We start from the raw sequence: 18,917 nt of genomic DNA, 5'->3' as shown, positions 1-18,917 counted from the left end.
TAATATTTTAGTTTCAATCATATATGCGTTAAATGGAACGTTGTTCCTAATGACATCTCATTTACCGAAGAAATACACATGAAGTTAGCCGTTAGTTAGCCTGTGGAGGACCGATGTTTTACCGCGACATTTTCGCGCGGAAAGCCGGGCGTTATTGAGCCGTGGAAAGGTGAAAAATAGAATATAAAATTAGATTGTTGTACTAAGTTTAACATTTTTGTGCAAATTTATTGTTTTTACATCATCAGTGCCTAAATAGTACGTTAAAATAGTTAAATTGTGGCGTATATGTGGACTTGCGTATCTGTGTGACGAAGAAGTTTTTCATTGAGTCTACTTGGATTAATTTGTGAATGACAAGGTATGTTTTCTTTACATTTATACCTTCATTAGGATGTAATCATGTGAATATCAAAATCAAATACCTTCGAAAATCCACCCTTTCTTCTATAATTAGGTTATAAATCATAGAACGGCGATAAGCTCAGCCAATTACGGCTTCAACGACTAAGTCATAAAAGCAGTTGTTTAAACTTTTCTATGATATTTCTTTAGTATCATAATTCAGAAAATCTATTTAGTTAAAAATATGTGCTATTTATAACAATTTCCAAAAGTGGTAGGGCCGAGAAACCCAAGCTAGCGACGTGTCTAATGGCGCTGACGGGAGGATTTCGCGCGCGATTGTGACGGATTCGTGGCATTTTTTACACCAGCTGATTCATTCTTTTGCGCGTTTTAATGCCTTTTGACCATTAAATACACACTGTACTAAACATAAAACGAATAAATAATTATATTTTGCTTCTTAAACCACCTTAAAACACCCCTCGAAAAATTGCCTCCCGCCAATCTGCAGGGGGCATGCTTCGTACATTTTACTCAAAATACTGTGACTTTACGTTAAATCTAGTCCAACTGATCGATTTAGTGCCTCGAGAAACCTTTTCTGTTCAATATAATTCGTAGGTCTCCGAGAAATATGGCCTAAATCACGGTTGTCAATTGACATAACCCTATTTGCGGTTTCAACATGACATGCGGTAATTTTAACTTATTATCATTAATTTTTCTTCACGTTATCTTAAATTGTGTCCTGTTTACTTAACTGTGGTCTCCATTGCAGACAGTGGAAGCCTGCACCGGCGGATCTGTACGCGTGAATATGGCGCAAGCAGGGTGGGTACAGCTAATCAAATTTTATTCACATATTGACCTTGCTTGATTCTGTTTATTTATAAAAACCACTTTTCAGTTCCTCCTGTGAAGCCAGTGATAATCGTGCCAACTTGAAACGTAAGAGAAATTCTACAGATGACGAGGTATTTGGCATTTGATTACAGTGGTGAAATCTTTCAGAGTGAATTCAGAATTTTCATGTAAACATTATTGCAGGAGGAGAACATCCCACCTAAGAAAGTGGCAGCCAAGGTGGAAGAGGAATTGAATTACCAAACCACACTCAATGTAGTTGTGGAGTCATCTTCCTGCTCGAGTGATGAAGAAGGCTCTGAACAGCCCAGTGTGTTCACAGACTTAGATTATAATCCAGACAGTTTTTTAAGCCCACCAAGTATACCAGAATTACCAAACTGTGTCCTGAGTCCTTTAGAAAATGTGGCGAAAGGAGAGTGTACACCACATTCTAATAAGAGGCCCAGGTAAGTAAACAAACCCCATATTAAGGACCACTTGAGTTCTTGAGTGCTTAGATAGTGTAGATTGTAGAATAGTGGCAGTAATATGTTGAAATTTCTCTACTTACAGTTCTAGTAAACCCCGTTGCCCTTCACCTCCAAAGCGCAAGTGCCCTCTACCAGGGTTATCCTGGGCCGACCCCACAGATGTATGGAGAGGCATGTGTGAAGCTGACGCCAGATCCAGTTTGAAGAAGAACCCCTATATGTTTGAAAATCATCCCAATCTCCAGCTGAGGATGAGAGCTATTTTACTGGACTGGCTGAATGAGGTATGAAATTTTATTTTCAATAGTATAATCAGCCTATGAATTTTCTTAATTCTCTAGGTGTGTGAAGTCTGCCTATCCGCATTGGGCCAGCGTGGTGGACTATTGGCCTAACTCTTATTCTTTTAAGAGACTTGTGATCAGCAGTGAGCCGAATATTGGTTATAATGAATGAAATGAATCAGCCTATCAACTAAAGTTATTGTGATTAGTCTTTTTAAAGTGTCTATCATATGACAGTAGGTAATTTGTTTTTTCATATACACATTCTTTATCACTTAGGAATAAAACAGAGATAGCTTTTTTGTTAGGGAATAAAGATTTGCATTATCAGTCAACCTTGAGTGACATTCTTTTTTTTTTGTAATTTTTATAATGATTTTCAAACGACCTTGTAATAATTGATGTAGGTCAGTTTCATTATTATTTATACATATTATATAATATGTAGACTGTAGGTGTATCAAAACTATATCTAGTGTTTAACTATATACATAAAAATACAAGCGTTGTATGTTTTAAAAGAAATTGTATATTTTTTTTTCTATGAGTAAATAGGGTTCTGTTTTTTTTTTCATGCAGCATTTTAGAGTTTAAGGTAAGTTGCAACTGTGAAGCCATAAATTTTTATTGTAATGATCGTTTTTACTGTTAACACTAACTAATATGAAATCATTGCAGTTTTTTACATATAGGGTACTGTATTGGGAGCAATGACCCCTTTTTTTCGTCGTACATTGACCTCTCCTGTACCAACGCGATTGTTGGTGATACACCATTACTGTTGTAGTTTTTATACTGATTTCAGTGTTTTTAATCTATTTTGCGCGGCTGTCTAGATTGGGTTTAATCTAGTGTACTCTTTTTATAACAAAAACAGGAATCCCATAGGATTAAAAAGCTCGCGGGTGTTTCTAAGAGTTCGTGCGCTCATTTGAAGAAAGTATGGATTCATTTCTCATTGCAATAGGTAGAGCTAATGATTTAGTATAATTTTAGATAAGTATGATGATAATAATGTGCAATTTTTATTTAAATGACTTTAGACTTTAAATTTACGATAAAGAAATTTTCTGTATTTTTCCGAAGTAATGCCGTTCATTTATCTACGTCATTGTAGTTATTTTTTTATACAGCGAAAATATCTACAAAACGAATATTTCAAAGGTTATTTATTCTTTTTTAATTAGGTACCAAGGGGTGCTTTTGTATGAATTATGAATTTCGTAAACATTGTCGTTTACCTAGTGAACTAAAAGCACCACAAATGTAAACTTATTTAAAATATCACAGTAATAAATGAAAAGGTCGTTAAAATAGACAGATAATGATGATTTTGACTACCTCCTCGACGGAGGTCCTGGGTTCAATCCCCGTTTGACCCTATTGAGGTTTTCTTTATTGGTTCAGACCTGGCTGGTGGGAGGCTTCGGCCGTGGCTAATTACTACCCTACCGCCAAAGATGTACTGCCAAGCGATTTAGCGTTTCGCACAGTGATATTAGATAGATTTATGGAACTGGTTGGTCTAAAATTTGAAATAGAGATAGATCATTCCCTGGATTAAAACATACTTAATTTTTCCAATAAGCTCATGATCTTGCAGCGCAATCGGCAGGACATCCGATAAAACTGATCGTCTGTTAGTCTCGAGGTGCGACCAACACACGATCAGTTTTATCGGATGTCCTGCCGTTAGCGTTGCAGGCACGTGAACTTATTGGATGGTCAGTGGCTCGCATAAGGTATCCGTTAGGTGTTATATTGTGTGTGCTTTTATAATTTGCTCAATTAAATGGCTCAAAGATTACATAATATATCACATATGAATAGCTGAATAAGGAAAATTATATTTATTCTTATTTAAATTCATCTATGCGTAATATAAATTGCATCGAGTATATTAACTATGTATTAAAATGAATAATCATTGGGTTCATTTATTGAGTTATATATGTGCCCCGAAATGGGAGTCCTTGGCGCATCGCAACGCTACGACAAGTACGCTTGTGTGCGTGTCGGCAAGGGTAATTAGCTTAGCTCTTACGCTCACATAATCATACGTTTGGAGTGAAAATTTGTTACTTCGTGTTGTGGGTCTATAGGTTATTAGTCTAATATTCCGTAAGATTATTTTACTGAACTAATATCGAAATACAAGTTCAATGACCTCCCCGGTGAGCACATGGCTGCGTGGAGCAATGGGCCATGTGTTCGATTACCGGGTGGGTCCATTTTAAAGAATTGCGAGTAGGTAAAGTCTTGAATGCGACCTCACATCAAAAAGTGGAACATTTTTTATTCTTTATAAGTTAGCCCTTGACTAGAATTTCACCTGATGGTAAGTGATGATACAATCTTGGCGGTACGCCTCTGGTAACTAGCCAAGGCCGAAGCGTCCCACCAGCCGGAACTGGACCAATTAAGAAAACCTTAATCGGTCCAACCGGGAATCGAACCCAAGACCTCCGTGTTGTAAATCCACCGCGCATACCACTGTGCCACGGAGGTTGTCAAAGACGACGGTGACTTTCGAACCTCAAACATCTACTGAAAGTTTCTAAAAACTCTGTTTATTGTTAACTTGAACCCAACCTTCTGAACACGATTACATATCATCTTACCACGTGACGTAGGAACCTACATGTAAAGTCTTAGCCGAAATTATGATTACGTCATTGGTAGTGGTTGACTTAATTGAATAATTTCCTCCATTGAACAAACGGTGCAAGCACTTAATAATCCGTATCTTACTGTGAACATGTGAAAATATTCAAAACTATTGAACTTTAAGTTCTTTTAAAGTATATAAGTATACTAGCGTTTAAAGTACAGAAGTACTATAACTTTCAACTCTTATTTCACCACTTTAGGGGTTGATTTTTAAAAATTATTGAATCACATTTCGTATTTATTTTTTCATGATTTATAAACAAATTTTTAAAATTGTAACTCTCAAAATGAAGGACTTTCCATACAAACTTTCAACTCCTATTTCACCCTCTTCTATTTTAATTTTAGAGTCCCTAAAGTACCCTATGTTTTGTTCCAAGGTCCCATATACCATTTCACCAAAATTCATTCGTTCAGCCGTGAAAAGGTAACAGACAGACAGACTTTCACATTTATAATATTAGTAAGTATAGATGTACTACGAGTAGTATCTTAGTTGTTCTTGGTCGTGGCATCCTGGAATAATGCTCGTGGTTGCTGTGATGTTGATAGAATGCTTGCCCACTTTTGACGATTATTTGTGTTGTTGGAACACTGCTTTCTTATTGCCGCCTTTACTAGGATCGTCCATTGAGTAATATTTAGGACATTTTTCGTCCACCAGGCCCTAAGGCCGCCTTCAAAGTGATCAGGAGGTAGCAGGTACTATGTTATTTTTCGATTTTTAGTATTTCCTGATTTTGAAGTCGGTTCCATTTTTTTATGAAAATATTTTTTAAGAAATTAAATATCACGTGTCTCAAAAGGTGAAGGAAATATACCTTATTTGAAGTCCGTTATAAACCTGTCCATATTGTTTTAGCACAAAAATCTTGTAGATGCAACGTAGTCAATATTTTCTGCAAACGAGTACATAACGACTACTTTAGTTGACTAAGCATTAAATGTAGAGCAAACGAATACAGGTCACTTCTAAATAATACATATGCTAACATACATTACGCCAGTGCTCCTGGTAAACGAAGTAACATTTAACATTTTTTCGAAATCATCAGTTTTTGCATACCCAATTCATTTCATTGATTATATTGTTTGTTTTCTTTCGAGAAATTCTTGCAAATATGGAGGATGTGCTTTTAGTAGTTGCGTTAAACTTCTTTCTTTCTTTTGTTTTTAGCACAGTACGAGTGTACTTTAACAAACTCTTTAACTATATTGTACTAGTAGACGCCCGCTAAATCATTGAGATTGCTTACCCTTCGAATTTCTTTCCCCCATCTCCCTCCGCCCCTCTCCTCTTATGTCAGTCATCATGGATATCTGGCTATCATATACAAAAAGATTTTTTACAATCCGACTTCAAGTATCTCTACGCGATCGAATCAAAAATGATGAGATCCGCAGAAGAACCAAAGTCACTGACATAGCTCAACGGGTCGCAAAGCTAAAGTGGCAATGGGCGGGGAACATAGTTCGAAGAGCCGATGGATGTTGAGGTCCCAAGGTGCTGGAATGGCGACCCCGCACTACAAAGCGCAGTGTTGGTCGACCCCCCACCAGGTGGACTGACGACATCAAGCGAGTCGCAGGGATTCGCTGGATGCAGGCGGATGCGGCTTAGAATCGTGATGTTTGGAAGTCCCTACAAAATGTCTTGCAGTGGACGTTCATCGACTGATGTGATGATGATGATGATGATGATGATGATAAGCGGACGCACACGAAATCGTCCACTAGGAAATTGCTTACTCTTTATTTCCCCCAACTCACCCCCGACCCTGTCCTACTCATGTCAGTCCTCAAGATATCTGGCTGTCATGTACAAAAGAATTATAACAATCAGACTGCTAGTTCTGGAGATTAACGCTTTTTAACAAACTTTAGCTGTTTAGTAACTCGTAGTTACGAGTAAGTTCAATAGCCTCAATAGCTCAACGGTAAGAGAGGTCGGACTCATCATCGAAGGGTGGTGGTTCGATCCTCACCCCGTTGGTCTATTGTCGCACCCACTCCTAGCACAGTCTTTCCCGACTAGTTGGAGGGCAATGGGAATATTGGTGATATTATTAAAGATATGGCAAATATTCTTTAAAAAAAAAAAAGTTACGGAAAATAGTCGAGTGAAGTGGGAGGCCCGGCGGCGGCCGCGTGAATTACAAATTACGTATTATCGTATGTCTCACCGTCTGCGTCTCGCGCGTAACACGTTTCATGTTTACATTATATCGTAATACTAGGGGACACCCGTGACTTCGTCAGTGAAAACAAAAAAACAGATTCGGAGAAAATATTTAGGTTTTTAATCAAGCCATATCTGATCAATCAGAAACGGCTTAAAACTTCTCTACCTCTACCTTACCCTGCTCGTAAACCTATCCAACCCAACCCTACCCTACCCCTACCTTACTCCTACCCTAGCGCTAACGCTAACCCTACCCTCCCCCCACCTTACCCTTACCCTAACCCTACCCGTAACCTATCCATACCCTATCCTACCCTACCCCTACCCTACCCCTACCTTACTCCTACCCTACCGCTAACCCTAACCCTTCCCTACCCCTACTTTACCCCTACCCTAACCCTACCCTACCCGTACCCTACCCCTACCCTACCTTACCCTACCCTACCCCTATCTTACTCCTCCCCTACCCTATACGTTTCATATCCTTCTCCTACCTCTACCTTGCCCCTACCCTACACTACCCCTACCTTATCCGTACCCTACCCTACCCTACCCTACACATTCCCTAAATTACCCCTACCCTACCTCTATCCTACCCCTTCCCTACCCCTATCCCTCCTCCTAGGATAGGGATCCCACAGCAAAATTGGTCCAGCCTTTTGAGCGTGGTGCAATGACCAAAAGACTATAATTTCTCAAGCGACTTCTATGCTAATACTATAAAGAGGTAAAGTTTGTGTGGTTGTCAGGGGTATTCTCTGGATCTACTGGACCGATTTGGAAAATCCTTTAACCAATAGAAAGCTACATTATTTGCGAGTGTCATAGGCTATGTTTGGTCCTCATATTCACACGGGAACGGGAACCACGTAATTGAAATATCGGGGCGTCATATAGCGGCATTTCTGCGACTTTCAGAAATTTTGTATTATCTCCGAAACTATATAACTAATTAACATACTGTAAAGGGCAAATCTTATCTCTATAATATCCTTGTGATTATAAAATAATTTATTTTGATAAGTATGTAAGTTTAGTTGTGTAAATAATGACGTAAACCTTAGTTTAAAAATTAAATAATTTATTAAAGTACTAAAGGTACTATATCTGCTAAAACATAAAAGATAGATATATGGTGTCGCGGACTTTTTTGTAGATCTTTTAAAGGTTCATAAAGCCTCCATACATTTATTTCAGTTATACGCAATAGTTGAGGCAGCGCATGCGATTAAGTAAGTTTTTCGGTCCGACCTGTAAGAGAAAACCCGCGATAACTCAGTAGTTTTATATGATAGAAATATAAAATATAGCCTATAGCACTCCCCGATAACGTAACATTCTACTGGTGAAAGAATTTTTAAAATCGGACCAGTAGTTCCGAAGATTACCCCATTTCAAAGAATTGTAACAAACTTACAAACTTACAAACTTTACCTCTTTATAATATTAGTATAGATTTAAAACTTAGAATTATAAGTAAATTATATTTAAAACTTAGAATAGATGAATATTTTTTTTGTGTTTATTTTTATAAAAAAAAATATACTAAATTTGAAAAATCAGTTTATTTCGCTATTGTAATTATTTTGTAATTTTTTTTCACCTTTTTAATTAATATTTATTATTCAAAAAAATTAAAATATCTGAGTGGTACCCGTGAACCGTTATTTTTTTAATTTTGAAATCGTTACCCGTCCTATCGGCGACATTTAGTGGCGGGGAGAACCCCATTTTCAGCCTTAGCCTATTTATTTAGCCTTCAAACGGTTACAGTTTTAGTTACGAAAATGGAAATATTTTAAATATTTTTATAAGTCAATAACGGAACCCTTTTTTTATTTTTAGTTAATTTTTTATAACTTTAGCATTTTTTGCGAGCGGGCTTTCAATTTTTTCAAAAACTATCTACATTTAATTTAATTTAATTTAATACACTTTATTTGTACACCACAAAAATAAAAGAAAGCAAGCAAAACAGAAACACAAGAAAAAGTAGAATACAAAAGGCGGCCTTATCGCTTAGTAGCGATCTCTTCCAGGCAACCTTAGGCTTAGGAACTTATTAGGACAACTGTAGGTGGTGTGTACGTAATAATATTGTACATATACATACATACAAATAACTACACACTAATACATAAACCATAATACACAAATTATATAATAATTATAAATATCATAAAATAAACTAATATATAAATATATCGTTATGTCGTATGATAAATATTCTAATAAAATAAAATAAAATATAATACATTCAATTGCGAATCGAATGACACCTCAACCAGGTCCGGTTTTTTTATTCAATATTTATTTTTCAATTTAAGTTAAAACAACTAAAAATTATTATCTGTGAATAATCAATAAATCACCCCTATTTTCCCAACCTTAGGGTATTATTTTTTTTTAATTTATAAGGGACAAGCTTTGAGGTATGTACATTCTATCAAATAAAAACAGAATTACCCAAACGGACTACTCTGTAAAAAGTTCTGTGTGGTCATATATGTAAAAAAAAATATATAGGTACGCGTCGACTTAAGTACCTCCTCCGTTTTTTTGTTCATCTATACCCAAACGGAGAGAAATGTAGCGCAGGAGCGACAGCTTCACGAACTCTTAGAGGCACGGGCGTACTCCGTGGCGTACACATAGATGCAATAATTTACTGCCTGATGACGCTGGTGGGAGGCTTCGGCCGTGGCTAGTTACCACCCTACCGGCAAAGACGTACCGCCAAGCGATTTAACGTTCCGGTACGATGCCGTGTAGAAACCGAAAGGGGTGTGGATTTTCATCCTCCTCCTAACAAGTTAGCCCGCTTCCATCTTAGACTGCATCATCACTTACCATCAGGTGAGATTGTAGTCAAGGGCTAACTTGTAAAGAATAAAAAAAAAATCCATTTTGTACAACATCTACGTCAATGCTTACCCTAGTTAAAAACCTTATATACACTAGGAGTACCAACTACCAACATCGCCTATATCCCAACTCTATGTGGTCACTGAAAAGGTCATTGAACCGATCTGGCATGTTTGACCGTCGCCATTTTGATTTTTAATGAAATCGCGACGCACATGACGACCTCCGTGGCGCAGTGGTATGCGCGGCGAATTTACCAGACGGTCCTGGGTTCGATCCCCGGCTGGGTCGATTGAGATCGTCTTAATTGGTCCAGATCTGGCTGATGGTAGGCTGCGGTGGTCGTAGTGGCTAGTTACCACCCTACCGGCAAGCGATTTAGCGTTCCGGTACGATGTCGTGTAGAAACCGATCGTGGTTTTTCATCCTCCTCCGCACAAGTTAGCCCGCTTCCATCTTAGATTGTTGAATGCATCGTCACTTACCAGCAGGTGAGATTGTAGTCAAGGGCTAACTTGTAAAGAATAAAAAAAAAATCCATTTTGTACAACATCTACGTCAATGCTTACCCTAGTTAAAAACCTTATATACACTAGGAGTACCAACTACCAACATCGCCTATATCCCAACTCTATGTGGTCACTGAAAAGGGCATTGAACCGATCTGGCATGTTTGACCGTCGCCATTTTGATTTTTAATGAAATCGCGACGCACATGACGACCTCCGTGGCGCAGTGGTATGCGCGGCGAATTTACCAGACGGTCCTGGGTTCGATCCCCGGCTGGGTCGATTGAGATCGTCTTAATTGGTCCAGATCTGGCTGATGGTAGGCTGCGGTGGTCGTAGTGGCTAGTTACCACCCTACCGGCAAGCGATTTAGCGTTCCGGTACGATGTCGTGTAGAAACCGATCGTGGTTTTTCATCCTCCTCCGCACAAGTTAGCCCGCTTCCATCTTAGATTGTTGAATGCATCGTCACTTACCAGCAGGTGAGATTGTAGTCAAGTGCTAATTTGTAAGTAAAATAATAAAAGACATTTTAGGTCCTTTAGTAGTTATAGTAAGTAGTATGTAGAGCAAACATAGACAAACAAAAAGTGTCAAAAACCATGTGTCACTTTCTCTAAAAGTCATTCCTTCCAAAAATTCGTTTCTATCTGGTTTTAACTGGTACATTTCTAGGATATGAAAGTAAAAAAGAAAAAAAGTCCCTAATTTTAAAACTATTAGTATAATTTACACATATTTTGTGTTCCTTCACTCTTTTTTTATCGGATTATTACCAACGATCTTATTTGGTTACTAGCGGACGCCCGCGACTCCGCGTGGAATTTAGTTTTTCACAAATTTCTCGGGAAATTTTACGGGATGAAAAGTAGGTTATATGTTGATCCAGAGTAAAATCTATTTCCATTCCAAATTTCAGCCAAATCGGTTTAGTAGTTGCGGCGTTAAAGAGTAACAAACATCCATACAAACTTTCGTGTTTATAATATTCAATTTTATATATAAAATTGAATATGAATTATTTTTCTCTATATTATATATATATATATATATATATATATATATATATATATATATATATATATATATTACTATAGTAATATACTCTATATTTATTGTAACATCAAATAACCAAACAGAACAAAAATTATTTATTTTTCTAGAAATTATCTGTCATTTTTTTCGTTTAATCATTACTTTTAAACGGCTCTTAATCAAATATTTAATTTGTGAATAATCTAAACAATAAACTATAGAAATGAATGAATTTAACGATTTATTTAATGCTACGCCGCCTGCTACGCTGAAGCTACGGTTATTTCGTAGCATTTTAGTAGTTACTTATTCTACCCAAGAGGATTGTAATCGTTACTTTAAGATTAAATAGTCTATCTTAGTCCCTTTAAGAACACAAACGGCCATATTTGAAGATTGAACTTTAATTTTCTTCAAAGTAAATTGAACTTTAATTAGTAGTAATTAGGTCCACTATACTTTGAAAAAAAAATGCGAATCTATCTCTCTCTGTATTGCGAATCTATTCAGTTATAGTTATCGTTATCATCAAGCCTTAACTTTGCATTACAATAGGTATTATTGTCACTCGCTACAAAGAAACAGATGCACTGAACACACATTTCATACAATACTGTAACAGCAGCAGTACAAATGAATTGCATATTGAAATATACGTAACTACCTAAACCTAGTCTAGACTTCCTCAGGTAGATTACTATGTTAATAAAAATAGTAAACATATCATCATCATCATCATCATAATCATCATCATCATCATCATTTCCGAGACATCATCGACGGTATTAAGTTGTCTCAGGTGGCGCATACACAACATACTCTACACCTGTCTACTTAATCATAATCACCTATGCGAATTTTGACTCATAAACATAAATCTACATAAACCTAATAAATACGGTGATGTCGACTATACTCCTATAGGTCATTATGCTCACCGACATGTGGATTAAGGAGTGTGGATTTAATCCTCCTGCTAACAAGTTATCCCGCTTCCATCTTAGATTGCATCATCGCTTACCATCAGCAGAGATTGTAGTCAAGGGCTAACTTGTAAATAATAAAAAAAACATATCTCGAGATGAGAGAAAGACAAATGTCGAAATAGCTGTGAAATTCGAGAGAAAAGGATTGGTATACGTCCCGAAGTAACATAAAAGAGCATTATTTCAACTCAACTGCCAATGGTCGACAATATGATCTTTTTGAGACTCGTCACTTGAGAATGCAGTTGTTATTGCAAATTCATTCATTTGTGTAGTACCTACTTCTCTTATCTCCAGCGCAGATGAATAGTCTTTAAAGGTCGTGAGAAAGATTCATAATTCATAATTCTTTATTTGCAAAATTGTTAAATACAGATCTTGATATAAATGTTGGCATACAATTTGCTACAAAACAGCATGCAAATTTTAAAAATAATCTTATAACTAAATTACATTGCCTATTGTTGTTGTCACTATAATTATTGAAATTTACTTAATGACTATGATGTTAAAATTATTAATTTATTATTATGTCCGTTATACGTTAATTATTTGATAGTGTAATACCATTTTTTTAACAATAGTTCTTTGATTTTAATTTTAAATAAAGCAACACTTAAATTTCTATCAGCTAATTTTGCTGGTAATTTGTTGTAAATTAGAGGTGCCATATGAAAAATGCTATTATGATAATAAGATTATGCTATTATTGCTGTAAAATGCTGTAAAATGTGTAAAACGAGACTAAATATATATAGGTACATAGTGCCTTGTAATATAATGGTGATCTGGTGGTTGTGCAGGTGTGTGAAGTATACAAGCTGCACCGGGAGACGTTCCACCTGACGGTGGACTACGTGGACCGGTACCTGACCAACACCGACGACGTGCATAAGGGCCGCCTGCAGCTCGTCGGTAACTTTACATTCTTCATATACTCGTACTAAGGGCTAAGTTGTGAGGTGTACAAGCTGCGCCGGGAGACGTTCCACCCGGCGGTCTACATAGACTACGTGGACCGGTACCTGACCAACACCGACGACGTGCACAAGGGCCGCCTGCAGCTCGTCGGTAACTTCACATTCTTCATATATTCGTACTAAGGGCTAAGTTGTGAGGTGTACAAGCTGCTCCGGGAGACGATCTACATAGACTACATAGACCGGTACCTGACCAACATGACATGAATAAAAATGAGTAGTTCTTATTACTCGACGCGCCACGGAAGAGCGTTCATGCCACAAGCACGGCCTCCGTGGTGCAGTGGTATGCGCGGTGGATTTACAAAACGGAGGTCCTGGGTTCGATCCCCAGCTGGGCAGATTGAGATTTTATTTATTATTTATTTATAAATAATAAATAAATAATAAATAAAATTCCTGCTAAAATGCTTCGGCCGTGGCTAGTTACCACCCTAACGGCAAAGTCGTACCGCCAAGCGATTTAGCGTCCCGGTACGATGCCGTGTAAAAACCAAAAGGGGTGTGGTTTTTCAACCTCCTCTTAACAAGTTAGCCCGCTTCCATCTTAGACTGCATCATCGCTTACCATCAGGTGAGATTGTAGTCAAGGGCTAACTTGTAAATAATAATAAAAAAAACGAGTCGCCACCGTGGAGTCAGCGAGCGTCGAACAAGCTCAAATTCAGCGCGGTTCGTGCTCAGTGTGATATAAATTACTTCATAAAAAATGTATGTATATAATGGTTCGAATCAGTGCCTTGTCCAAGCATGGTCTAGCATCAAATCATCATTTTACAAACCACCCTTCTGTCAAAAGCTTGTCTGTACGATGCAGGTGTACATCTGTTTTAGCACTAATCCGATTAATCCGAACTCAAACAGATTATCGAAAGTCTGTCTGTCTGTCTGTCAGTCATTCATGAGTCTATACTACAGCCTTTCTTGATGAATACTGTTTACCAACAAAGAAAATAGAAATTAAGGTAGAAAATGCATGTCATTTCATAATTTATTTATTTGAAATTATGTATGGTTTGTTTATATAATGTTACATAAAATTTATTAACCATATCTAATCGTTCTAAGCTTATTAATCAAATTTATTTTGATTAATATAAGAACAAGTTAATTATAATTATAATTAGGTGTGAAATGACTTGTGATTTATACCTTCATTTTTAATTTGTTTGCTGGTAAAATTGCTTGGCATGTATGTAGGCAGGTAGCTACAAGTATTTATCAAGAAAGGCTGTAGTATAGTTAGTTTAAAGTTAAAGTCAAAAGTCAAAATTCATTTATTTCAAATAGGCTTAGTTTACAAGCTCTTTCGAAACGTCAGGTAATAATATTAAACTTAAGATAATGGTGATAATAATTATTCGAAAACTTAAAATTAAAGTTACGAGGGCGCCTTGGTCCGAGAAGAGCCCACAACAAACTCAGCCAGGATTATCCTTTTTTAGTTTATCACCATTTAACAATAGGTATATAAGTAGCCTGTCATGTAATACATTTCATTTCCAAGCAATTTTGTCATTTACGTAATCATTGACACTATAATATGACTTTTCTATAAGCTTACGTTTAATAAAAACTTTGAACTTATTGCTCTCAATAAGCGCCAGTGGTTTTTACTGACTTACTCGTGTATTCCAGGTATAACATGCCTGTTCATCGCGGCCAAGACGGAGGAGGTGTACCCGCCGAAGTTGAGCGAGTTCGCGTACGTGACGGACGGCGCCTGCACCGCGGAGGAGATCCTGCTGGAGGAGCTGCTGATCCTGAAGCTGCTGTCGTGGAGCATCACGCCCATCACCATCAACAGCTGGCTCAACATCTACATGCAGCTGGCGAGCGAAGGTATACTGTTTATCATCATATCAGCCGATGGACGTCCACTGCAAGACATTGTTTTGTAGGGACTTCCAAGCTTCACGATCCTGTGCCGCCTGCATCCAGCAAATCCCTGCGACTCGCTTGATGTCGTCAGTCCACCTGGTGGGGGTCGACCAACACTGCGCTTTGTAGTGCGGGGCGGGGTCGCCATTCCAGCACTTTGGGACCCCAACGTTCATCGGCTCCTCGAACTATGTGCCCTGCTCATTGCCACTTCAGCTTCGCGACTGTTTATAACGATTTCTAATATCTACCTATTTTCCTTGAACTTGCAAATCCTTTAGACCTCCTTAATCTGACCTTGACGCAAAATTCGATCTAAGCTCTACTAACTATGAATAACCTCCCGGCCAAATTTCATCTTTGTATGATAAGTGGATTCCGATATCTCAACCTTTCAGTTTTATATACGTAGACTACTAGAACCTTGCGGTTCCACCCGCGTAGTTCACATTCCTGAGGAAATACGGAGATAAACTGTAGCCCTTATGATAATGGTGTAAGAATTTTTGAAATGTGTGCTATAGTTATTTGTTACAAAATTTAAAATGTAACATGTAAAACAATACAAATCTTTCCTTTTTGTAAAGTTATTTTAGATTAGAGCCATTTTATCTATTATAATGTTCCAAGGTGAACTTCGGGGAATGCATCAAATCCACTGCAGAAACAAACGCAAACATATTTCCATTAGTGTGGACCAATATACAAACGTCCCAATGTTCCCCCGGCGCAGGTCGGAGCGCGAAGCGGCGGCTGCTGGGCGAGAGCGACGTGGGCGCGAACGCGCTGCGCGGCTACACGTTCGTGTTCCCGCAGTACTCGTCGCTGGAGTTCGCGGAGTGCGGCCAGCTCGTGGACCTGGCCGTGCTGCACGTGGACGTGAACCGCTTCCCGGCCAGCGCCGTGGCCGCCGCCGCCATGGCGCACTCCTTCGGCAAGGAGCTGGCGCTGCGCGCGTCGGGCTACAGCTGGCAGGCGCTGCGGCCGGCGCACGCGTGGCTGGCGCCCTTCGCGGGCGTGCTGCGCGCGGCGGGCGGCGTGCGTGCGCTGCGCGGCGGCGACGAGCACGTGCACTGCGGCGCCGGCCTGCGCCTCATCTGCCCCGACCTCAACGTGGACGAGAGCCACTGCATACAGGCGCACAACGTGTCGCTCGACATGTTCGTGAGTACCCTGCCGTACCCTTCGGCCTCGCCCTACAGCCTCGCCCTACAGCCTTGCCCTATAAACTCGGTTTTTTTATTCAATGACAAGTTAATAATAATAATTTATTAATTTTTATAAAACGTGGACTACAATCACACTTAAACCGAAAGTTTGTGTGCAAGTGTTTTTATTTGTTCTTCCTTTGCGCTGCGGCTATACTGAAGCGTTTTGGCTGAAATTTGGAATGGAAATAGATTTTACTCTGGATTAACACATAAGCTACTATACATCGTCGTTATACTAGTCGTTATCAACACATATTCGGCTCACTGCTGAGCTGCTTCTAGTCTCCTCTAAGAATGAAAGTGGTTAGACCTTAGTCCACCACGCTGGCCCAATGCGGATTGGCAGACTTCACACACGCAGAGAATTGAGAAAATTCTCTTTTATGCAGGTTTCCTCACGATGTTTTCCTTCACCGTTTGAGACACGTGATATTTAATTTCTTAAAATGCACACAACTGAAAAGTTGGAAGTGCATGCCCCGGACCGGATTCGAACCCACTCCTTCCGGAATCGGAGGCAGAGGTCATATCCACTGGGCTATCACTGCTCTTAATTAGTAGTAAACGTAACACATTGTATTGTAACATATCCCATTCTCTCCAGGACCAAGTGTACCAGCTATTGCTGGAACAGACGCAGGAGTCCCAGGATGCCTCGCAGACCTCTGACCACATCTACCCGCCCACGCCTCCGCAATCCGACCAGAAGAGCCCCACCGCGCCCACGACCACGCCGTCCACCAGGCACGTTTCACCGCCGCCCATCATCGAGTGAACTGGTACATATACATTCTGGTACCTACAATAGTTAGTGTGGCAACATTGGTATTAACCATGTGGAGTGACGTCATTATTGACTTTAGCACTATAAGTGAGAGAAGATACCTAAGTAATGCGTCCTACGTTATAGTACAAGATTGTAGAGTTTCGTCACCACTCGTCGTCAAGTGAACTGGTACATACAATGTCATGACCAACAATGTCTCGTACATCAAAAGTGGTGATGGGTTTCAATGTGTTAGTGTAGTGTTGGTACACTTTACTGTCGACTTTGTATGTTAGTGTCGTAATGTTGGTACACTTAAAACTGGTACATTATTTTGGTACCAAAGATGTCGTTTACGTCAAATGTGATGTAAGAACTTTCAATGTGCTAGTGTTGTGTTGGTACACTTACTGTCGACTTTGTATGTTAGTGTCGTAAAGTTGGTAGACAATGAACTGGTACATTCAGTAACATTATACTTGTACCAACGATACGTACGTCAAATGTGATGTAAGAACATTCAATGTATTAGTGTGGTAATGTTGGTACACTTTACTTTCGTAAAGTTGATAGACAATGAACTGGTACATTCAGTACCATTATTCTGGTACCAACGATGTTGCGTACGTCAAATGTGATGTAAGACCTTCCAATATGTTATGTCATCTTGTCGATTACTATCGCCACAGCATATATTAAAGATCCGTGGTAACCTATAATCTGGCAGCTCAGAGATTGCGTTTCTGGCAGCTCGTGATTGAATGGGCGATGTAACTTCGAACAGTCTTTGTAGTGATGAGACAAAATCACGAGGCAATTGTAATTAGATATGTTTGTCCCATTCAATCACGACCTGTCAAAAACGCAATCTCTGAGAGGCCGGACTTTAGCGTCCTACATCAAAGTTCACGACTGTAGAGGTTGATCTTGATATAAGGACCTCAGACTTGAGGAAGTTAGATGAAAATCTGTTAGGATAATGTGCTACAGATGTTCCCATTACCAGTGGACTGCTCATGGCAGAGTGTAAATATAAAACATAATAAGTTGTTACTTGTTTAGTTTATGGTTTGTACAGACAGTCTAACCAAATTGGAGGTAATGATTTTAAAAATAAAACAGAGTTTATAACATGGAAATTCCTTTACAAAAACAGCGCAAAAACTTCACAAATATAGCAACATTCATAATGGTGTGACTAAATGAAAAGAATTCATCTTTTTACATTAATCTGGACTTTGCTATCATTCGCACGAGAGCTTTTTTAACGGACGTTAAAAAAGCGTTCAATTACAACAAATGCTACAAATTCCCAAGGTTATGTTCACACGACAGCGTAAAACAACGCTTTTTCGCACAAGTAGTGTTGCATTTTCAATTTTGGGCGTTGGAAATAGACCTTCATTTAACTTCGCACTATATTTAAACACTTTTTTAAAACTCTCGTGCGAATGAGGGCTTAATATTATTTTTGTGAAAAACCAATTATATGTGTACAAAACAAAATATTACTTTAGTCTGTCTCATGACTGAATGTTTTTTTTCGTTTGTTGTACATATAAATTCTTCAATTTTGTGAAAAGTTTTTGCTAAAATTTTATAAATTTTGACTTTTTTGTTCATACCTCTAACTTATCTGTTGATTGGACAAGACTTGGGGACCGGCCCTGAGGTGACAGAAGCATATCTGTAGATATGAGATCATTATAATAATATATTTATTAAAGCTTAATATAATATAATGACATAATGCTTAGAAACAAATACTTGGAAACTGTGCATGCTATGATGATCTTCTTGATTGTTCTTACAGTTTCTTTAATTGTATTTTTTTATCAAAGCATTTTATGTAATTTAACCTCA

At 38.4% G+C, this 18,917-nt stretch overlaps 1 protein-coding gene across 2 annotated transcripts; it reads left to right on the top strand.

Annotated features, from left to right (window-relative positions):
• The first annotated feature begins 76 nt into the window (after window positions 1–76).
• On the top strand, window positions 77–18,351 carry LOC112054216 (G1/S-specific cyclin-E). 2 transcript variants are annotated; one of them, XM_024093915.2, is made up of 9 exons: window positions 77–361; window positions 1,127–1,179; window positions 1,256–1,322; window positions 1,396–1,661; window positions 1,768–1,969; window positions 13,020–13,131; window positions 14,835–15,038; window positions 15,811–16,241; window positions 16,893–18,351. In XM_024093915.2, the coding sequence occupies exons 2-9, from the start codon at window positions 1,166–1,168 to the stop codon at window positions 17,061–17,063; spliced, it is 1,467 nt and encodes a 488-aa protein (XP_023949683.1). In that variant the 5' UTR covers window positions 77–361; window positions 1,127–1,165; the 3' UTR covers window positions 17,064–18,351. The 2 variants fall into 2 exon arrangements, with proteins under 2 accessions (XP_023949683.1, XP_023949684.1); XM_024093916.2 differs by lacking the exon at window positions 77–361 and adding an exon at window positions 563–1,043.
• Window positions 18,352–18,917: the final 566 nt, after the last annotated feature.

The sequence above is a fragment of the Bicyclus anynana genome, chromosome 1, assembly GCF_947172395.1.
Source record: "Bicyclus anynana chromosome 1, ilBicAnyn1.1, whole genome shotgun sequence".
Taxonomy (NCBI): domain Eukaryota; kingdom Metazoa; phylum Arthropoda; class Insecta; order Lepidoptera; family Nymphalidae; genus Bicyclus; species Bicyclus anynana.
The sequence above is the reverse complement of the archived record's forward strand: the minus strand, read 5'-3'. Positions and strand labels throughout refer to the sequence as shown.

Coding starts and splice junctions, on each gene's coding strand:
- LOC112054216 (XM_024093915.2), top strand. Junction 1,323..1,395: donor GAAATTCTACAGATGACGAG/GTATTTGGCATT, acceptor ACATTATTGCAG/GAGGAGAACATCCCACCTAA. Junction 1,662..1,767: donor CATTCTAATAAGAGGCCCAG/GTAAGTAAACAA, acceptor CTCTACTTACAG/TTCTAGTAAACCCCGTTGCC.